The 23,362-nt window shown below is 40.9% G+C and overlaps 1 protein-coding gene across 2 annotated transcripts in view; it reads right to left on the bottom strand.

Moving 5' to 3' along the window:
• Positions 1-2,643: 2,643 nt before the first annotated feature.
• Positions 2,644-23,362, bottom strand: part of LOC5569086 (myosin-VIIa) — a 98,840-nt gene continuing 78,121 nt past the window's right edge. For both annotated transcript variants that reach the window (XM_021847365.1, XM_021847366.1), the window contains exons 4-11: positions 13,049-13,309; positions 8,852-12,981; positions 8,528-8,791; positions 8,329-8,468; positions 7,050-8,268; positions 4,050-4,196; positions 3,855-3,975; positions 2,644-3,786 (exon numbers count right to left, since the gene is read on the bottom strand). In XM_021847365.1, coding sequence (XP_021703057.1) covers positions 3,580-3,786; positions 3,855-3,975; positions 4,050-4,196; positions 7,050-8,268; positions 8,329-8,468; positions 8,528-8,791; positions 8,852-12,981; positions 13,049-13,309 — 6,489 coding nt within the window. In that variant the 3' untranslated portion in view covers positions 2,644-3,579. The remainder of the gene's footprint in view (positions 3,787-3,854; positions 3,976-4,049; positions 4,197-7,049; positions 8,269-8,328; positions 8,469-8,527; positions 8,792-8,851; positions 12,982-13,048; positions 13,310-23,362) is intronic.

The following is a 23,362-nucleotide window of genomic DNA, read 5'->3' as shown; positions in this document are numbered from 1 at the left end:
CTCCAACGACGTGGACGATCTATGTTGCAAATCGGGTTTCGAAAGTGCAAGCAATTACCGAAAATGGGCGATGGAGACATGTACCTGGAGTCGAGAACCCTGCAGATCTCATATCAAGAGGAATTTCGCCGGAAGAGATTGTAGGCAATCGTTTGTGGTGGCAAGGACCGAACTGGTTAGAAGAAAATCCGGAAGCGTGGCCGAAACTTCATCAAACTGTGACCGAAAATGCAGAGGAGGGAGAAAACGAGAGACGTCGGACAGTTATAGCAAACGTCACTACACCGAACGTCGAATTCAACGAGGAATACATCGGCAAATTCGCTTCATATAACGATATGATTCGCAGAACAGCATATTGGCTTCGGTTGATGGATTTACTGCGCAAACCTAGAACTGATAGGAAAAACGGATCCTTCCTGTCTACAGCGGAACTACGAGAGGCCGAAAACGTGCTCGTTAGGCGAGTACAGAAGGAAGCCTTTGCCAAGGAATGGAAGGCAATCATGAACCAATCTACTCTTCCATCAAGCTCTCCATTACGGTGGTACAATCCAACAATTTCTAAGGACGGAATCATGAGAGTAGGTGGCCGTTTAAGCAAATCTCAAGAAACAGAGGACAGTAAGCATCCTATTCCTTTACCGGCCCGCCACGCCTTCACTCGTAAGCTCCTACGGCATTTTCATGAGAGGCTTTTACACGCTGGTCCACAGCTTCTGTTAGGAGTAGTTAAACTACGATTCTTGCCCTTAGGAGGAAGAAGTGTCGCCAAACAAGTAGTTCACAATTGCCTGAAATGTTACCGTTCGAGACCAACACCAATCCAGCAATACATGGGCGACCTACCAGCAGCGCGGGTCACCGTTTCCAGACCATTCTCCAGAACAGGCGTCGACTATTTTGGACCGGTCTACATCCGTCCAGCTCCTCGGCGCCCCGCAGTGAAAGCGTACGTTGCCCTGTTCATCTGCTTGTGTACCAAGGCGGTGCACCTTGAATTGGTCACAGATCTTTCGACTGACCGGTTTCTCCAAGCCCTACATCGGTTCGTGGCAAGACGGGGAAAATGTAGCGATATCTACTCCGACAATGGCACCAATTTTGTCGGTGCTAGGAACAAATTACAGGAGTTCCTGAAATTATTGAAAGACCAAACTCACAGAGAGATTGTTGCCAAGGATTGTGCCATGCAAGGAATTCAGTGGCATTTTTCTCCACCAAGCGCCCCACACTTCGGGGGCCTCTGGGAGGCTGCGGTTCGATCGGCGAAGAAGCACCTCCTTAAAGTCATCGGCGAAGATCCAGTCTCCCCGGAAGATTTCTCCACACTACTCGTCCAAGTTGAAGGGTGTTTGAATTCTCGCCCTCTCACGCCCATGTCGGAGGACCCTGAAGACCTGGAGCCGTTGACTCCCTCGCATTTCCTTGTCGGCACGTCCCTCCAAGCCTTGCCGGATCCCAACCTTGAAGATATCCCACTCAACCGGCTAAATAAGTACCAACTGATCCAACGAAAGCTCCAAGATTTCTGGCGACGGTGGCGTCGGGAGTATTTATGCCTACTTCAAGCCAGGACTAAACGCTGGAAACCGCCGGTCCAGGTAGAAATCGGCAAGTTAGTCGTTATCCAGGACGACAAGGTTCCTCCGATGCGTTGGAGGATGGGACGCATACAAGAACTACATCCAGGTGACGACAATGTGGTTCGAGTCGTTACCATAAAGACATCTTCAGGTGTGCTAACACGTCCGGTTGAAAAACTGTGCATTCTACCAATACCGGACTGCACCGACGAACCTGAGTCCGAAGCCACATCATCCAGCAACCAAATGTGATTTCCGTTCCATTTCCCCACCCTGTCGAAGAGGATATTCCTGTTTGTTTTCTCTTTTCAGAAATACGACATTTCTGGGTGGGTGAGGATGTCTACGACCAACAAATCCTATTCATCCCTCGCTACACTACTGGTGCACTACTGGCTAGCGCAAGTCCGCAAATATTATATAATTGCAATCACCAGGCCACTATCTCCGAGATGACCAAAACAATAAGTTTGTTGATCTCCCTTGCGTGGTCGGAAACAATAGGCTTCCAGCGCCAGTGGTATTGCCATCATCTCTATGTAGGACCACAGCACCATCACTAGCACTCGGTAGATCGATAGCCGATCGGTTAACGGCTAAGAGAGTGAGATCCTGACTACTGAGCATGCAGATCTACTCACCGCAGAAGATTGAACCCAGAAACCAGTCGATTTTGGGTCGCCGGCAGGAACACTTGGGCACCGAGCCCACGCGCAATTTTAACTCGTCTAGCTCTAAGAAGAATATAGATATAAGTTTATCCAATATAGTTGTTTGTTCTTAATAAAGTGTAGTTTGGGTAACTTGTTTCTGTTTAAGTGGAAGTGTTTAAATTGGCTACAGAAGAAGTGCATGCATCACCATTTGGACCGGATACTTCAACTAAAGTTGATCTTAGATCTGATCGCGATCTCCTAATTGGATCCCCATACCCTTCGGTCGATGTCGGACCTGACTGCCCGCTGCATCATAGACGCTATCGAGCCAACGGAAGGTTGAACAGCCCGGTGCGTACAGTATACTATTTATGATTTCTCAAGAGTGAACATGTACGTTCTGTGTTTTCAATGTATTATTGTTTATTGACCATTTATTGATAATAGTTTAGAAATTATGAATAACAAAGTACTAATAAAATTACAAAAATATGTTACCCTATCTTAGACAAAAAAAAAAAAACACCAAGAATCCCCTCTAGCCAACTTCAACAACCGCCATTCATTCGTTCGATCACTCACTCGCTTTCAATACATTCTCACTCATGATAACGGGCAGTTGGCATGCAGGGAGCTGAAATTTTGACGACTATCATTTTTTTTATAATTGCTGCACCGCTATTAGAACTACAATCTAGCTGCTTGAGAATTCCGACTTCACAAAACCAACATATATTTATCTCTACATTGAAGCGGTAAATCAAGAGAGGTGAATAAATAAAAGCATTTTATGATTTGAGAGTGTGCAACAGTAGTGTTGTTTAGTAGTAATGGCCTAAGTTTTGGAAATTGTTAGATTTGAAGAGCAATGTGAAGGAAGGGCATGCACAAATTACGAAACGATTTATAAAAGAAAGGTCAGACATTTTGATATGTACTTCACTCAAACTTTGAACTGATTCTGCAAAATTTTACCCAGGGGAAAAAGATTTTAAAATTCTAAAAGCAACTTACATAAGTTGTGCATGTTCCTTTAGTAAATAATAAACTGCACGTAAAAGGTGCCTAAATTTGCTCTAATATCAATTAAGGAAGTAAAACAGTGAATTTCATTTACAGTAATAAAGTTAAATAAAGAATCGGTTCTAACATTTCTTAAATATGTTTATGCCTTTGCATGCTAAAAGAAAAAGCAAAGCTCAAACAAAATAAATACTCATATTCCACTAACGAAAGAATCGTTAAGTTTTAAAACAAAAAGATTTCTATAACTAAAGTCTAGGCAATTCTGAGCTGCTTGCGTTGCGGCTTCCTGATTGAGGCATCCACTACATCTCCTACTTAATCCTAATTGTTCGCTGTTTGTTCATATTGGTTAGCATCAAGGATATGTAAGAGGTGAGTAGATCGTCCATCTTGTATCCGAGTGATGTTTCGCACAGTAGCTTGGAGCCACGAACCAGATTGCCGATGGTCATGTGGAAGTAGGTGTTACCAGAGGACCAGTTCGAAATTCGGGTAAATGGATGAGTCACCAGAATGTCCTGGGAAAGATGTGGAAAAAGTTGTAAAATATTTTCAAACAGTACAAAAGGAGTGTAAGTTGGGTTACCTTTGAGCTGGGATGGATCAAGCTGACGCCATGCTTGTTGATGGCAATCAAAAGCATTTCCGGATAGTTGGGTTCCGTGGTTTGTTTCACTTCGAAGAATGCTGAGCCAAATGTGGGCCATCTAGAAAGGTTATGAAATTCCAAATACAAAATCAATAAACATGTTATTCAAACCGCATATAACAGTAAATTTACCTGTACACAATTTTAAGGAAGGTCACTTTAGCATCTTCCGGAGACATTCCAGCGTCCTGATTGTAGGCTGCCACGATAGATCGTTTCCAATCGTTTGTTGTTTGCAGCTTGATAAGGTCTGACGGAACCAATTCACGCAACATTTGTCTGAAAAGAAGTGATATCAAATTATTAGACTATTCACAAGCTCTCCTGAATGCAGCGCGTGTATTGATGTTGCAGCAGGAAACCAGTCAAAATATGAAGCGATGCAAACAGATGAGGGGACATCAATGATATTAAGCACCGCTTCGAAGAGGTGGAGTGTGAAGAAATGGAGCAGCTGTGTGGCTCTCAGGAAATAAGTATATTATACAAGAAACTTGACGCTCTCGCAAAGGTTTTACGTCACGTGTCGAATGAGGTATAATGAAAACATCTTTGCGGATCATGGACGAGAACAGCTTTCCCGGGATGCTCAAGAGACTGATAAGAGCGACGATGGAAGGTGTGCAAAATTATGTGAAGGTTTCAGGCGAACACTCCAGTTCGTTTGGATCCCACCGAGGACTACGACAAGGACTATACAAGAACTACATCCAGGTGATGGACTTTCGTGCCTGTTGTTCAATATTGCGCTAGAAGCTGTTATGCGGAGAGCCGGGCTTAACAGCCGGGGTATGATTTTTACGAGATCCAGTCAATTTGTTTGCTTCGCGGATGATATGGACATCGTCGGCCGAACATTTGAAAAGGTGGCAGACCTGTACACCCGCCTGAAACGCGAGGCAGCAAAAGTTGGACTGGTAATGAATGCGGCCAACACAAAGTACATGCTAACTGGTGGGGCCGAGCGCGACAGGGCTTGCCTAGGTAGCAGTGTTACGATAGACGGGGATACGTTTGAGGTGATCGACGAGTTCGTCTACCTTGGATCCTAGCTGACGGCTGACAATAACGTTAACCGTGAAATACGGAGGCGCATCATCAGTGGAAGTCGGGCCTACTATGGCCTCCAGAAGAAGCTGCGGTCAAAAAAGATTCACCTCCGCACCAAATGTACCATGTACAAAACGGCACACGCGAAGTGAGACATAGTCTTCTTTGTAAATAAAAATGGAGTGGTGTTTGTATGTCACGAAATAACTTGAGAACGAGACAACCGATTTGCACAATTCTTTCACTGTTGTCTGCTTGAAGGGTTCCGCTGCGTTCGTGTGACAAAAAAAGTTTAGGGAAGTTTTCGGGAAATGTGGTTAAACGGGGGAGTTCTAATATGTCGTTTTGTATGGGAGGTTCCATGACATTTTTCAACAGCCTACTTGATGGCAAGACGAAGTTTGCCGGGACCACTAGTAACAAAAAAAAAAAACAATACAAATTTGTTAAAACTATGAAATTTGTGAAAAGTAAACATTGCGATCGACATAACTTCTGTAAAACAAGGCCCCCCTAGGCCCCCTCCTGAAAAAATCCTAGCTATCCTAGCCATTTTCGAGTTATATCAAGTTTTATGCAAAAATGTATTGTTTAATTAATAAACTGGCCATCTTTACTACAATCAACTCTCAAAAACTCGATGTTAAAGGGACCATCGAGTTACAGAACACAAAATCAGGGTAAATTTGATCTAAGGGACTATGGAGAAAGCCATGAAATTCAACTTTTACCATGGTTATCTAGTTCGATATCGAGATACAAAATATCGAGTAAGTGAGAGTTGACTGTAGTTATTCACGATTCTCCATTACGAATATTTCAAATAAATTGCATGCAAATTCACAGGCCATTTTCAACAGCTATTCTTGAGTCAAAATGATCGAATTATCTATGGAAAATACTTATTATACCATACTTAAAACACGTGTGAATTTAATCCAAATCAAAAGTTATCGAGCACGATTTCTGTTTTTTTTTTATTTTGATTCATATTACGGACAGCTTCAAATTCCGGACACTCTACTTTGTATGGGAAAGATTTCACACGAAATACTCATTTCCGTGTGTCGTTTTAATGAGAATTTTCCATAAATATCTTCGAAGATTTATAATGCCCAACTGTCTTAGTTGTTTCTTTGATGGCTTGATGATTTCAATTGATGATTTGACTCTTCTATTTATGATTTGCATGAGCTGTCCGGAATTCGAATCTAAATGTCCGGAATATGAGGCAAAAATGAGGTTGCGTCCGTATGAAGAATCATGAAAAGCCAACAGAATGTTATATATTTAAAATTGTTCATGTTTCAGAATCAAAATCTTCTCTCATCTTTCGAAAGTTAAGAGTTGATGTGTTTCATATGCTTTTTGATGAGTTGCACTTCACTTAGGCCTTAAGTGTCCGTAATATGAATCAAAACGGTACCTAGGATCGTTCGAAATGCCGAATAACCACTGCAGCAGAGAAATTCAGAGACATTATTACCGGAAGTCGTGCTTACTATCTACCCCACAGACTTTGAGGTCTGGTAAACTTTACTTCCATAATAAGCGTACTATATACAAAACCTCAATATGACCGATAGTCTTCTACGAGCACGAAACGTGGACAATGCTCGAAAAAGACGTGAAGCGATTCACGCTTCTTTGCGTACCTGCTGGATATGAAAAATAAACACCATCCTTGAGGAATGTAGTCTGGCATTCCTGCAATATGCCCACCCAATATATTCTCCAGCCTTAGCGGCTTCATGAATACTGGGGTCACCAAAGAGTTGCACCAGCTCGATACTCATTCTTCTCCTCCCTACGCCCTTTTCATAAACACCGCCAAGGAGATGGTCCTAAGTACACAACGTTCAAAAACTCCTAGCGCTTTCACGTTTTTTTCGAGCATTGTCCAGGTTTCGTGTTCGTGCAACGTGAGACATGCAAGAAACTGAAGACAAATAAGCCTTGTTTGAAGAACTATTGTAGCGCATGAATGGTCCTGATGAACGTTGCACCAATTTTGTTTATAAACTAACTAAACCTCCTAATTAAGCCCTTCAAAAATCAACATAAAATTTAAACATTACTTACGGTATCGCTTGCAGTTCCTGTTTGCTCTCTCCAAAGCGCACCCGATAGACCAAAGCTGCCAGTTTGACGGCTTCCTCCTTGGAGCATTTGTGATAGCCCCGCAGTAACTTGGGCAATTCTTGGTGGTAGTGGAATATCAGATCCGCATTCTTGTCCTTACCCGGTACCGTGTTCGTCCACAGCTTCTTCATGAAGAACACCTGATAGGTGAACTGTGGATTAGTACCATCCCGCGTTGGTCGCGCTTTCTTGATCCAGTCGGTCAGATGACGCACAAAATCGAAGAAGAAGTCTCCTTCTGGCACTGATATCACCTTGTCGGCTATTTTTACAAACAAGCTAAAACCTTCACTGGACCGCAGGTTCAGCCGCTGTGAAATGTTCTGGCAGAAATCTTTCGCTCGTGTCGACGAGTCCACTTCGAACGCTTCGTCTGTGTCGTCTGGGAAGTAGACTTTGTGGAATATCTGAGTCGTTTTGTGCTGGATGGCTTCCACTTCTACCTGGTGTGGTGGATACTTTCGCTGACCATTGCGAATGGTCTTCTGCAGGCGATGTAGGGAATCCTGCGAAATGGGATGGCGTCGTGTTCGGAGGAACACGGTTAGTTCCTTCAAAAGCTGTTGACTACAAGCAAATAAGCCCGTCGATAACCACATGAGTTCCCAACCGCGCTCTTCTGACATGCGGTTTCGGTTGTCTGTCAGTTGCTTCATCAGTTGGCAGTAGATCTCATCCCGGAGAATTTCATGCTTCAGTGGACCGTCAAATATGTGATCGGTGATTTCGTTGCCGATTCGCGGTCGTTTCGATGGCAGATCTCCCATGTACTTCATGATGGCGATGAATGCTAGGCAAGCTTCTTCGGCCAGTTCTTCCTTCGCTAGAAGCTTTTTCAAAAGGGGTTGCTTGAGCGGTTCTCTTGAGTAGCGCCAAAGCTCGTCGCCTCCACGTTTTGAGCTGAGAGTGCTAAGTGCCTTGGACATAGTGCGTTTTGGGGGTGGCCTGAAGTGATCCAAAGAATAGTCGGCTAGCGTGTGCGGGTGTTCTCGAGTCTCGGTACCGCCGTTTGAATGGATGGAGTTCAAGCGTTTTCCGTGATGTGCGTCTTCTACACTGAACAGGGCTAGAATGTCCGGAGGGGGTTTTGTAAGTGAGGGCAGGACGTAGACTATTTCAGCTGGAAAATCTCCGCGCTCCTGTGTGCGTTCACAACATCCTGTGAAAGTATTAGATTGGTAAAGTATGATTCTCTTATCTCAAATATAAGTACACTTACCGATACACCAGCCGGAGTTGAGAACACTTTCACCGGTACTCTCATCCTCTAAGATGATGAGGTCACCTTTCAAGAACGACAAGAAGCTGGTTCCCTCACCAGGAGCCTTATAGTCCTGCAGCGCTATCACAAATTTCGATCTACAACACAAAGAAATTATTTAATGTTTCTATAGTTGATAAAATGTACACCATTTTACCGTTTCTTCAGTCCCTCCAAAAAGTACACGACCAGATCTCGAATATCTTCAGCATTCGGGCTTTGGAAGGTGAATTCTTCATTCCGCACCGTAGACAGGGAGAAGGTCTGCGTGAACACCTTGTTCGTCTTTTGACTTGACACGGCAGTGATCTCCGGGAACGATAACTCAAGTAACACCTGCTCCTGATCATCGACCACGTAGACACCGGTCCAATTCACTGCGATTATGACATCGTTCTTCGGCAAATTTGGACCAGAATTTCTGAAAATATTTGTAAATAATTCAATATTTAATTCTTTAACGCAAGTAACCACAACTTACCGATACGCTTCGTAGAATCTCGAAAACAGCAGAGGCCATTTGTACTTCGCATAGCTAACAACGTCTTCCTTCACCTTCAAAGCCGCGGCCTTGTCCTTTAGGTAGTAGCTTTTCTTGTATGCCTGCAGTACAAGTGCAGCCCAACGGTCGATCGCCTTCTCTATACCGGTCAAACAATAATCGGGAATGAAATTCGGCAACAAAGTGTACAGCCGATCCATCGACATATCCGTGTTGTACTCGATGTAGTACTGCTGAGCGGCGATCATTGCCAGATCTTCCTCTTTGTCGCAACGATATTCACCAAACTTCACACCCCGAACCACTTGCTGGTAGATCAAATTCGTTGCAACCTGATCTTCGATAGGGTTATGCCACGGAGCGAAAATTTCCTTCCGGAAGAACAACCGCCATGGGGCGTTTCGTTCTTGAGCACCTTGTTCCTTGGCATACTGTTCGCATTGTGAGATTGCATCCATAACGTGGTCTCCTCCGCTACCCAGAGAAGATACCTTGTCGAATAAAGCGATATACAGCGAGAAACCGAATTGATCTTTAAGTGCGATCTTGTCGGATAATTGATTGCACAGCTCTCTCGCCGTAGTTGCTGAATCGGCTAATAGAGTTTTCGTGTTACCATCCATGAACGTAATGGGGAGCATGATGGGCTTCTTGGACTTGGTGGCTTGAAGTTCCAGCCAAGATGGAGGTTGATTTCGAGTACCATTGTTGAAAGTACGTTTCAAGCGTTCCTCGCAGTACGGAGCGTATCCAGGAGGACCTTCTCGGATGAACGAACGCAGGTAATTAACGAATTTCTCCGATGGAGCAAAGCATCCAACACAAAGGGAGAGAAGAATCCAGCCCCTAGCGTGAGATGATTTTGAGGGATTATTCGTCAATTGCTTGCATATTTGGCAGTAGATTTCATCGCGAAGCTCCGCTCGAAGAATACCATGGCCAATAATGAAATGCAATTTTTCTAGGTTGGACGTTGGTCGAGATTCAAGCCATGATTGGTAGCTATCAGCTGTGTATTCTTCATCTTGCAGACGACGTCGAACATCTTCTCCAAGCTTATTTTTACGCTTCAGCGTTAACGATACGAGTTTGTGCCGGATTGATCGAGGTTTTTGCTTGAGGAATGCTTCTGGATCAAGGCCCATCATTTGAGCTTCTTGGAATTCTTTACTACGAATGAAGTTGCGTCCCAGAGTAGCAGTCACTTTTGACATAACCGAAGTATTGTCGCGATCCATAGTATGATAGCGTGGCTCTGGTAGATCCCCAGTAAACCGAAGGATCGTTATCCATAGAGCTTGTGCGGCAAGTTGGTCTCCTTGAGTATGCAATGGTAAAAGTGGGTGTTTCAACGGTTTTCGAGAGTAGAAATGAGTGATGTTGCCCTGGAAGTACGTTGCAGCAAATTTCTGGAACTTAAACTCAGATAGATCTTCCTCATCTTCCGAAATAGTGTGGATTGGTCCAATAATATCTTCATGATTATCTTGATTCACTGGTAAATCATTGAACACTGATGTCTCCCGACCACCATGTGGAGTAGGAGCTTCACTACTGGAGTCTGGCAGGAAATCGAACATTGCCTCTACTAGCTTGCTATCGTCCACAGGCTCATCTGCTTTCCTGGCAGCATCATTGATAATATTCTTCTTGACTTCAACTCTTCGCCGCTCTTCCAGCTCCTGCTCAATTTCTTTCCGCTCGATCTCATTCAACCGATCTCGGTAGTGCTGCTCGGCAATCTCCTTGGCACGTTTGTTACCTTGATGCTTCAGCTCTTCTTCTTCCATTCGCCTCAATCGCAATGCTTCGTGATGTCGTCGGTACTCCAATTTCAATTTCTGATACCGGTTCATGGCAATCATTCTTCTTACATGTGACTGTATCTTTATTACAGCCCACATCTTTAAACCGTATTCTCGACGAACCAAGTATCCACGAATTCTTGCTTGTAATCGAACAATATGACCCCGCAAGTGTCGGAAACGATGACTCAGAACTCGCGATCGAATCAATGCCTGCAATCTCATATATCCGATCTTCATTTTCTTGTAGCGCTGCCTTTGTGCGTAACCCTTCCAGAACTTCTGAATGGTAACGGCTGCTTGTCTCATGCGTAAGAACCGCCTTCGGTAAACCCATCCACGGATCGATCGTTGAAGAATCAGAATCTTTCTCGTGAGTACGCGATCTCGTTCCTGCTCCAGGAAAAGATCATGAGCATCCTTCAGAAACACTTTGGTGTGACCAAGTTGATAATCAGAGCGACCCAATACCGAAGCACATATTTTAGACGTTGCCAAACGGCAGTCAGTTCTGTGCGCTGGTGGAATACCGCTAATGAGAAAGCGGTACCGCTCAACGAAGTCTTTAAATTTGTGCCTGATTGGATACCCAGCTCGTCGAATACGGATAGTTTCCATCATGCCGGAATATCGCAACTGCCGACAGCACAATGCTCGATCAAACATCATCGGTTTCTTCAACTCATTTGGCTTGATGCATCGAATGAAGAATGGTTGACACGAGCTCAGCGTCTTCATGAGTGAATCCAAACTTTTCTTGAACTGAGTTGAAAGCGTTGGAGTTCGTTTGCGTGTTTCTGCACCCATACCGATGTCTTCGGCAAACACCATCTGAAGGAATCTGTTGGTTGAGCTTGAAATGAGTTGCAACAAATCAGCGCTGAAGGTATCACGATTCTTTTCGAGGAAACCTCGGGTATCGTAGAACACCACTCCAGCAAAATGGTTCAAACCGAAACTGGTGTTGATGTCCGATTTTGGTTTCAAATAGTTTCTATGAGTTCCATGCGTTTTGTGCAATTTAGCCAACATAGTCTGATCTGTTCCTTTGGGGAATTTGGACTCCTCATCGATGAGAGCCATTATGTTAAGTTGCTTTATGGCAATCAAATCCAAAGCGTCTTGGTTATCCACGAATTCGATATGCTGCCAGTTGATACTTTCATGATTGTATTCTTCTTGCTCTAGTTTGAAGATATGTCTTACGAAGAACTGTTGCAGATTTTCGTTAGCGAAATTGATGCAAAACTGCTCGAAACTGTTGTGCTTGAAATTTTCAAAACCGAAAATATCCAACACGCCAATTGCACTTCTGGTAGATGACTTTGGCTTATAGATGGCAGAGTTGATCTTTTTGACAATCAAGACGAACAACCGACCGTAGATTCCTTTTACGAAGGCATCCCGAACGTCCATCGACTGATCTCGAGAAAGTGTCGACACTACTGTTTCACCATGGGCAAACAGGGTTTTTCGAGTTAGTGCATCAATGAATGGTTGGAAGGGAACTTCCAACAGATTGGCCACTCGTTCCACGTTGATGTGTTCTGGGATCTCCGTCGCATCCAAATTGTCAATTACAGTGGCTCTGTATGTGATGTTACCTGTGTGCAGCAATGCAGCCAAAAGCTTCAGAATCTCCCAAATTTCATGATCAGAGAAACATAGCACCTTCATGGCTGAACGGATATCTGCAAACTCAGCTGCATCGTTTCTCCCGTCACATTTGATGCATCCTCCTCCCGTCAAGTACCGATAATCGGAGGCATATCCAAGATTGAGCTTCCTCTTTTCGTCGGAGGACAATCCTGCCAGTAAACAGTAGAAGATGTGATAATTCCGCTCCTCAGCGTTCTGCGATACTATTCGAGATTTCTCCAACAGATACTGCTCAATTTCAGCACCCTCAATCACTCCCGAGTTGTTGAAGTGAATATCTATGTATTTGCCAAACCGTGAGGAGTTATCATTCCTTACAGTCTTTGCGTTACCGAACGCTTCGAGAATGGGATTTGCTTCGAGAATCTGCTGCTCTATCCAAGAGTGCTTCCCACTGATGGCTGCCAAATACTGGAGAATGAGCTTGGTACTTTCCGTTTTACCGGCACCTGATTCTCCTGAGATTACGATACACTGATCCTGGCCATAACGTCGCATGTTCGCGTACGAGTTATCTCCTATGGCAAAGATATGTGGCGGCAGCTCACCAATCTTGCGCTCCTTGTACAATTTGATTTGATCCGCTGTGTAGATCGGTAGAATCTGGTAGGGATTGACCGCTACCAGGATGGAACCAGTGTACGTCTGTGAAGATAGTTGACATGTTAGTAATTGTCACGTTCATCATTTTACTGTTCTATCGCAAACTTACATAGATCAAATTGTCATTGTACCGGATGAGCAGGTTGCGCAGAATTCCGGCCTCGTGCAGGTCGCCGAGCGAGATCATGTCTTCGACGCCCTGCACGGAGGACGCGTGCATGGCCTTGATGCGCCTCTCGGGCGTGAGCCACAGCTCGTTGCCGTCGTCATCTCGGACCTGGATGCGACGTCCCTCGGCCGAGATGACCCGAGCCCCAATGGCCACATCAAACTCACGTCCGGACACGGGCTCGATCCATATGTAATCACCCTGGAAGGAAGAGAAAAAACTAGTTAGTTCAGGTCCCTTACAAGGATTCCTAAAACATGATGATTATAGTGTTGTGGGCATGCGAAATTATGAGCTACCATGCGTCTCCATAATTTTTTTCACAATATGGATCTCATGGAGACGGATAGTAGTACAAGAATGCAAATATTCAGCAAAGAACTCGGAAGAAAATGTGGACTTGGTGGCAGACCACGTACCTCGGGTAAATTGGTATAATACGCTCCAACCGGACAATACGCCCCACTTTATTTTCAAGGGATTGAGGCTTCTTTAACACGTAAATAAGATTACATATCTTGAATATCCGTGAAAAAATAATGTTGCGCATATTAGATCTTAGGGAAGTATAAACAACCAATAGAGATACCAAAAATATGGAAAATCAGCTTTTTGGAGTAAAATTTTGGATCCGATAGACAAGCCTCGTTGTCAATGAAGCCCATCCTTTACTATTGTACTTATTACAAAAACTTTTACCGGAAGACGACTGCTAATGGACCCTTTTAAGTTTAGCAAGTGGTGGAATTCTCCTTGGAAACATTTCGGCAACGCTGCGGAACTTTTTCTACGGGAGGGGCATATTACCCGGTTTGTTTTGAAACGTCAAAATTTGGACCGTTGACAGAAAACGCCTTGTTCTTTTTTATAAGCTACCTGGTAAGAGAAAGTTGTATGCAGAGCATTACCAACTAAGAAAATTACCCTTTGGCTCCTAAAACTATAGAAGTAAGGAAGGATTATCTATGAAGCGTACATTCAATGTAGCAAATTGTGACTCATCAAGTATCAAGTTTCTAGTAGGTATCTCGAATCCTACCTAGAATCTGAGAGATAAGTATCGAGAACCTGACAGAGGTTTGAACATAAATCCAAGTATAGCCTTCAATGAAATTCATTTAGAATATTTTCAGGATCAGCATATGAAATCTTTCAAAAGTTTTGCTTGCATACCTCAAGAATTTTTCTTGTAATAAACCAAAAATTTGTTATAGGAAATCAACTAGAATCATCTACCTATGACCATTAAAGAAATCTTACTTCATATACACCGTAATTTCTAAGCAGTCATCTAACCGGTTAAGCTGAATTTCTTTGAATGCTAGGCTTACAAAGAGAGTGAAGTGGGTGGCTTTGCATTGTCTAATATTTATTTCAGCATTGAACTATATTTTTCTCTAACAATAAAGTTAAAGGTTGTCACGAGGGATCTGCTAAGAATCTTGACTATAATTTAAAAGAGTGTCTGAAAACTATGTTCCAATTCATCAAAAGTCTTGCATATCGTTGGGTAAATTTTACTTAAATAACGATGTTACTGAATGGATTGTAGTTTGGCCTGTGGAATCGAAATCTCCTTCGACATATTAAAAAGAAGCGGCGATCATTAGATCATTAGATTTTCGTAAGAAATTCGCCTACAAAATAATGAGGAATACGGCAAGGAACAACGTTCCGTTATGAACAAGGAGTGTATTCTTTATAAAATACGTAATCCTATGGAACGAAATCACCAATTAAGCTACAGACGATCAAAATCGATCATGTCATAGTAGATAAACTGTATGTAGAAACGACTAACAATCCAAGAGGTCCTTCTACAAACATTTCAAGTAACATGAATAGCTGAATAACTGTTATTAGAATACTAAATACTTCTAGTAACGCAGGTAGATCACTTTTACGTGGTGCGGAACCGAACCCTTTTTTATGATTGGTTATCGTTCTGGTAATTTAGGGGTAACAGTTTTTGTGACGGGGTTGGTAGTCTATGGGCAACCACTTCTGCTCCTTAAGTAGAAGGTCAAGGGTTCAATCCCAGGCCCATCCCATTACGCACTTGTATCTATCGCTTGTTTCTATCTTCCTTTCTTAATCTCTCACACATAAAAAAAACTAATCGTTCATAGCAGTCGCTAGTGATTGTACCCCGTTTGGCATAAAGTCGTTTGGCATAACGTCGTTTGGCATAAAGCCGTTTGGCATAATGGCCGTTTAGCATAATGGTTATTTGGCATGATTGCCGTCTGGCATAATGATTTACAGTTTTGAAACTTTTACCGAGATCAACACCACCGCGCCCATAGCAAAAATTTTTGGTAGGATCTCAATAGGCGTGGTGTTCGTTCAGATATTTTTCAAAAATTGTTGTGACATTAGAGAGCATAAGTGAATAAAACTCGTGACGGGTCTGTTGGAAGATTTCTTCGAAATAATAATTTTCTCTGCATCCCAGAACTTTGAGTAAATATCCTTGAGCTTGTTGCGATATACATAAATTGGCAAAGAAAGTTCGCAGTGATATCTAATCTAAAGATCTAATATTGCAGCATAATGCAAAAATAGCCTATATACGAGAGCAGATTATTTTTCGCTTTAAATGTTTAAGGCTCTAACGTAAAAAAATCTTCCCATACCATAACTCAAATGAACATCACATTTAAAAAAAAAAATATGTGCAGCAAAACTTTTGAACGATTCAAAATATATTTTAATTTTGGAAGTTTACGTCAAGACACCATCTATTATCGAAATTTGTGATTGATTTTTTTTTCAGCATATCTCGAAAGGAGATCATGTGTTTGCAAAATCAATATCAAAATAGCAATAGCAAGCAAATATCAAAATATTAAATTGGGTTGATAGTTAGCTTTGATAAATAATAAAATTTAAAACAGTATAAATATTAAGAACAACCTATTTTTATAGAATGCAAAGTCTATGATTAAACCAATAGAAGATTGGACGTCAACAATTATTGCGGCATAATAATACCAAAAGACATAAAAAATTGCGTTGAGAATCATCGGTTCCTCGAATGCCAGTTCCACGGTGAAATTTATATCATCTTCAGTGCAAAATCTTCAATGCAAAAATTTCTTCCAATAGCGGAACTCAAAAGAAGAATTGATTTCTGGATAATTAATAAAAAAATGGCAAAAACATTTCTTATATGCTTTAGTTTATTCAAGAACATATGATTGTTGAATAAAGTGTCATTTTGTATTAATTGGCTCCAAAACAAGCCTAACGTAATCAGAAAGATTCAATAGAAACGTAAAAACGAATGACATCCTAAGAAATTCTTGGTTTCAGACTCATTATGCCAAACGACTATTATGTCAAACAGCCATTATGCCGAACGATCATTATGACAAACGACTTTATGCCAAATGACCATTATGCCAGACGACTTTATGCCAAACTGCTTTATGCCAAACGACTTTATTGCAAATGACTCACCACCGTCGCTAGTACCAGTGACGGACATGAAGCTTCCATTCTTCCATCATTATAAATAGCACGCTTTATTTTACGCCTGATAAATAGGCAGTCTGCTAACCAAAAGCAAGCCTATCTGTCATAAAATTGCCTTACCCACAATACAAATAGCCCCTCCCGCATTTATTGGCGTAGATGCAGGGGTATATCCGGTCTACTATGGGTATGTTTTGAATGCAACATCAATTCATCCCCCTCCCCTCATTGCACAATGGTCCAGGAAGCTAATTTAGGCGGACAAGAGGTTTTCGTCTCGATTTATTGATCTTAGAGTCATAGCTGCTTCTGAGAATATGTTCAGAACTTTTAATACTACAAACTGTATGCATAAACAAAATTAACGGTGATCGCAAGAGTGACGTATACGCCAACTTTTCTATTTTAACGAATCGTAAGTTGGTATGTTCAGCAAAGTTGCAGCAAATGATCACAGAAACAACTTTGCCGAACTAACTTTTTCTCGGTTTTGCTCAAGGGCCGACATAATAAGATATTTTTAATAAAAAAATTGTTTTTTGTTCTTGAGTGTTTTATTTTTTAGTTTGACTGGCCTACTGGCCTGTTTTACAAAATTTTCAAACTTATCATTTGCAACAACAGGTGCATTTCATAGGGTTTTCCCTAAACGGTAATATTTTTCACGACTTTCTACACACATTGGTGGTTGAATTTAAGTTTGATGCTGATTCATTGAATTTTTAATTTTATACGACTCTTTGAGTGGACCGCGGATGAGATTTTACAAGAAAAAATATATTTGCAATCCATAATTTACCAGCTATTTATGAATTTAAAGAGAGCTCAAACCGCAAGTATATCTTCAGAGTTGTTTGTAGATACATAAAGTACATCGGACTAGAATATTTTTTCTCATTAGATTCATATAAAGCAAATTAAGGCAAAAAACGCTTCATAAAACAAACTATATTTCATAAATAAAAGTACTCTTAGGAATTAGTGGCCTGTGAACGCCCACGATGAAAATAAGTTCATTCGAAAGCTTAAACCAAGAGCTTCCAACTAGGGTACAATTTATTTTGCAAAAAATTGCGATATACCACTTTTGACGCGTTTAAGGTGTACAGAGCACAATTATAATTCAATAATAACAACCATGTGATATGGTAATACCTGAGAGAGAGGAGACAGCTGGCTTGAATTGCGAGTTCCCAAAAGTCAATACCACTTTTGACGCGTTTAAGGTGTACAGAGCACAATTCTAATTCAATAATAACAACCATGTGATATGGTAATACCTGAGAGAGAGGAAACAACTGGCTTGAATTGCGAGCTCCCAAAACTCGAGGGAACCTGTCATCAACTGTCACTGGAATACCGCACATTCGGAGGGCAACGCGTAAAAAACCGTCAAAATTCAAGTAAATATTAAATTTATAGCTAATTTTCGATGATTTTACATTTTAAAAAGTTGAATACCATCGTGCGTGGTGACATTGGTCCATAAGGGTGACTTTAGTTCAAGATTTTTACAGCAAACTAAAACAAGATTAATTAAAACAATGTAGCATGTTACAAGAATATGTTATAAATAGCCACTAGATGGTAATGGATTAGTTTTTAGAAACAGTTGCTCGCTGTCTGTCGTAAACATCGTACGCGACTGTTGGTTAGCTCTGCTGGATTGTTTTTTTTTCTACCGGATCAGTGTTTCGGTACTATTGTTCGCCTGAGTCATTTGTTCTCTCCCCGGCCCGCGTTAGCAGACTTGCTTTTGCTGTGCGAATAGAACAGCCAAATCGTTCAGCATGTGCGATATATTTATTAACACTGTCGAGTTTCGTTTCTCGACAGATGCCCCCCGGCCGTCGTGGCTTGAGATTGCCGAGTTTGTGAAGCGGTTACAAACTGATGTGTCCGATGTGGAAACTGTCTACAAGTTGACTGAGAATCGTAGCATTTGCATCAAGTTTAAGTCTGAATCCGCAATGTTAGAGGCTTTGCGACTAAATTCGGAACCGAAAAATTTCCTATATGCATCCGGGAAATCAGTGAAAGTTTGCATGGTAGTTGCAGGTCGCAATATTGAATACGTTCGAGTATTCGACCTGCCACCGGAGATCTCCGATGACGACGTGTCGCTAGCGTTTGAACCATACGGAAAGGTGGATAGGATAGACAGAGAAAAGTTTCCCAGCAATCTTGGCTTGAATCATGTGTACAATGGTGTGCGGGGTGTACACATAGAAGTGGAAAAGGAAATCCCGTCTTCGATTGGAATCAAGAACCGGAAGGCAAAGGTTTATTATGATGGTCTGAGGGACAAGTGCTTCGCCTGTCAGTCTCGAGGACATCGGATGAACGCCTGTCCAACGAGGAAAACTACGTACGCTGCAATCACCAAAGCAAAAGAAGCGGTAGCTGTGGAAGAGGAATTGATCGTCACCGAGGACGACATTGTGGAAGTTATTGAAGAAGAAATACTTGAAGAGCCTTTCGAAGTCGAGAAGGAAAAAACCGGAAAGAAACAGCAGACTGATAAGCAAAAACCGGAAATCGACGATGACTACATCCATCGGACGTATGGTATTCCTAATGCCACGCAATTGGTGAATAACTTTAACGCCGTAATGGAAGAGCAGAAGAAAAAGCTAGTGGCAAGCCAGCGTCGAGCCCAGTTTGCCTCTTCAGGATCCGTCGACCGCGCCCCTCCGAAGAAAAGTTCACGCAAGGGATGATAGATAGCACCTCAATTTGGTATTAATATGGTATTGACAACATTGTTCAAAGCAGTAAAAAATACCTCATTGAGGTATTCGAAGGTTATTGAGAATTGCTTGAGGTATCCAATTACTACATTGAAAAATTTCACTTCTATATTGCTATACCTGACTCCAATCAGCTTGGTGTTTGTAGAATACGCATCAGATAATATTTATATTAGTATTTAACCTCTAATGCAAGGCTGTTTCATATCTTATGCAGATGGCTAGTGTTGAAAAATATTTAGAATTGTATACCTTAGTTTGATTTCTGCAGCAATTTTCTTCTGCTCGGGATGTGGTATGATTTGTGCAATTTTAACATGTAAATGTTAATGTTGACCAGTTCAAACCATACGAGTGTCACGCCTTCAGTATCACATTTAAAAAAAATGTACGATTCGTCACACTTCCTAAAATTCTTATAACAGTGTTTCGTAATTTATGGACACTTCCCTACAATTATCATGCGAGTAATATAAATATATGACTAGGTAATTGTTTCAAATCGTGGCATTGACAGCGAGTGGTAAGCTAACATCATATTATAAATGCATTCAAGATTAAAGTCAGTGGTAAAATTTTGAGGTCTATTTTGTAGTAGTAAATTCAAGTTTAGGTAAAATTTGAATTGTTACTAAACAAATTTTTGAGTGATTTTTCGAATCACGAGTTCCATTGAATTGTTTTACATGTTCATGTTTGAAAAATTCAAAGGAATTATGTCATGTGATCATGATGTCTTCAACGAAGTTGTAGATTTAGAAGAGGTGAGCAAATTTGCTTGTGATAGTTTTGGTGCAGGGCTTTCATATTTTTGGATAAATCGTTTTTAGTTTTCTTTCAAAAATTTCACGTTAGTCTAATAGTTGTAACTTATGAAGTCGTGCTTGGAAAAATTGCTCAAATATATATAGAAATTCAAGTAATGCTTGTCAGGCTGAAAATTTCATTTAAATCGATTAATGAATAACAGAGAACTGGCCTGCCCAAGTTCTCAGTCAGCCGAATTCCTGGTCATTCATTCTAACCGCGGACGGCGGAATAACTCCCTTTGTTTTTAGTGAATTTAGTGTTTTACCATTTCAAGTGTCCACATTGGTGTATGTGATGATATTCAGTGGAAGCAAGTAAAATTGAGTTAAAAATTCATCCGAAAGTGTTGGTCGACGCGTGTGTTGCAGTACGAAATATCTTTCCAGTGTAGTGTAATGATCAAATGGGAAAGAAATTAAAGTGAAACTAGGGAACATTTTAAGATTGAAGAAACATTGAGTTACAATCAGTAATGTTTTGTCTAAATGAACTGTTAGAGAAAGCCTTGGCAAACGGAAAGGTTTCCCGCTGCCAGCCGGAAGGGGAAAAATTTATGCAAACCACGTGTTACCAAGATGATGATGGTTTGTTGGTTGACACAGACAGACCTTATATTTAAATGCGATGGGCTGCTTAGATAAGTTTTCGGTTTTAAGTTAATTATGTGTATTAGATACTTTGCATTATGTGTGATAAGAAGACACAGAAGAAGTTTTTGTGGAACAATTTTGAACTGTAGCGGAATGAAAATAAGTTTGAAGTGATTTACTTTACATACGATTTGGGGATTTTACATACGTCTCTCTCAAATGGTTGAATAATGGGAGAGGGATCAGACAAAGTTTTAGAACGAGTAATGGCGCTTAAGCCAAGGCTTTCGAGCCAGGACATATGTCCCATCCCAAGGCGTGAATCACATGATGATTTGAGATTTTTGAAAATGTCCCTTCTTATGAGGTTTTTAAACGTGGCACGGGGCAAGAGTGCCACTCCTATGGGTCAAGAAGACCACCAGAGCAAAATGCCACAAATTTTGTATATTATTATTTCCCCGCCTAAACGATAACAATAAAACATATCCATATAAATTGACAACCTAACTGAAAGTCGTTTTCTGAAAGGCATACCTCTCACATTGACAAAACGATAGACGAGAGCACAATCATGAACTGAACTACGGTCGCCCTCAACCAAGTGAAAGGCATTTAATTATACAGGAAAAAAGTAGCAAATCTACTCTGAGTCATCTATCGACGCGCGATAACAAGCCGGAATCCACTTCTTATCGTGCCTCACCAATCAATCGGCGAAACGAAGTAGCAGAAGAAAAACGAATCTACGAGACGAGGCAACCGAGTAACAAAGCAGGGAAAATGTCGAAAATTTAATGGTTCATTAAAGGTGGTTTGAGAGCCAATAAAAATATGGGCTCTTAAATGCTCAATTTGTGCACACGATATGCCTAAATGACTGTGTGCGAGAATGCACTATGATGGTGGTGGCGAAAATGGAGGAAATGATTTTATTTTTCTCCTCAATAGATTGAAAACAACCACAATGTGGAAATTGTTGTCACACGCTGTCAGCGCGATTTTCGACATTAAAAGCGACAAAGTGGTCAATTACTTTGGGGAGCATCCAGAAACGACGTGGTCAGTCTGAGATGGTTCCGGGCAAAACCATTTTTATAATAATTTGTTTTGACAAACCACGGGGGGGGGGGCACTCTGAGAATTCCAAAACTGAGATCACGTAATTGATGAACAAAATTTCAATCAACTGGTGAGTAATTTATTGCTCAGCGTCAGAAGCATAAACGATTGTCGTTGGATTACATAATTGAAGTGTGTCCCATAATCAGGTCTTTAACTCCGGGGAATTTGTCGTAGATTACGTTCATTAGGATGTGATTGATGTGTTCAGCTTTGTCAGTTAAATTATAAAATGTGTTGATTGGTACAACATTTCTGAACTTTGTTTTGTTGCAGAATATCATCGTATTTATCTATTTCCTCCCATCCAAGTTCTTTAAACTATCAAGATTTTTGTGTTGAAACATTAATCTTGTAAAACATATTTTTGAAAGAACATTTTTCAATAAAATATGTTAAATGCATGAATGGTGTTGCTCTTTCTTATATTCCCAAGCTTATAAAAGTAAGGTTTTTGCGAATATTGAGTTTTAGTCATGCGTAAAATCTTCAACTTTTCTCAATAGTAATTCCCATGACTGTGAATTACAATATCGAAGTTTCATGCCTCATATGAGTTCTGCAAATGATATAAGCAAATATCTAAAAAACTGATCAATGTTACCTCAGAATACGGTAAACATAAAAGGAAATCTGATTCGAAATCCATCGAAATTGTTGATCCTGCATAAACAGTTAACTACGATAAGCATAGACGAGATTTAATCATTATAAAACATTTAGAGACGATTTTCGGCATTGGAATACATATTTTGACCAGTTCGCTTTCAAAGGGTGTAACTCAAAATTTTAACCAACGATTTTTTTTCTGAATCACTTCAGAAATATGAAATTTTTATATATAAACCAATAAATGATAGCGATTGATTTGCTTATAATGATAAATGAAGCTCCGTGACTATTAATTGGTAACTTCATGATTACATATCATGGGATGCTGTGAAAAAAGAGATATATGACCATTTTCTACTTGTTCGATGTTTTGAAGCTCGGCCCACGCTCTTATGCGATAATACAACAAAGTTTATAACACCTTTACACGTGATAAGTAGATAAGAAGAACACAATAGCAACGAAAACTCTCCGCAAGATGTGCGAGACCTGTGAAATTAGCTAAATGTAAATACTCCGATTACGTGCTAAAGTCATAATCAGTGCGAATGAGCGTTGCCTTCGTCGTCTTGCGGCCGGCCGCACGTGAGCAAATGAAAAGTCGTTGTACTTTGTAGACCAGTGATGGTCAATCTCAAATCATAGAGAAATTTATATCGTTTTGTCAAAACGCATATACTCGCAAACTCCTCAAATTCATGAAATGCAAATGAAATCTTATTATTTTTTTCAAAAACATTAAGTTCTCCTATTAAACAAAAACAAAAAAAGTTAAGAATGATTGACTTTTTTAAGAAATTTTCAAATAGATTTACAAAATTTTCCTTATTACTTTCCATGTTTCCTGCTTAACAGTATTTTCCATGGTTGCACAGGCGATCTACCGATTTTCG

Source organism: Aedes aegypti, chromosome 2 (genome assembly GCF_002204515.2).
Source record: "Aedes aegypti strain LVP_AGWG chromosome 2, AaegL5.0 Primary Assembly, whole genome shotgun sequence".
Lineage (NCBI taxonomy): Eukaryota > Metazoa > Arthropoda > Insecta > Diptera > Culicidae > Aedes > Aedes aegypti.
Note: the sequence above shows the minus strand (reverse complement) of the source record. Positions and strands in the feature narration are given on the sequence as shown.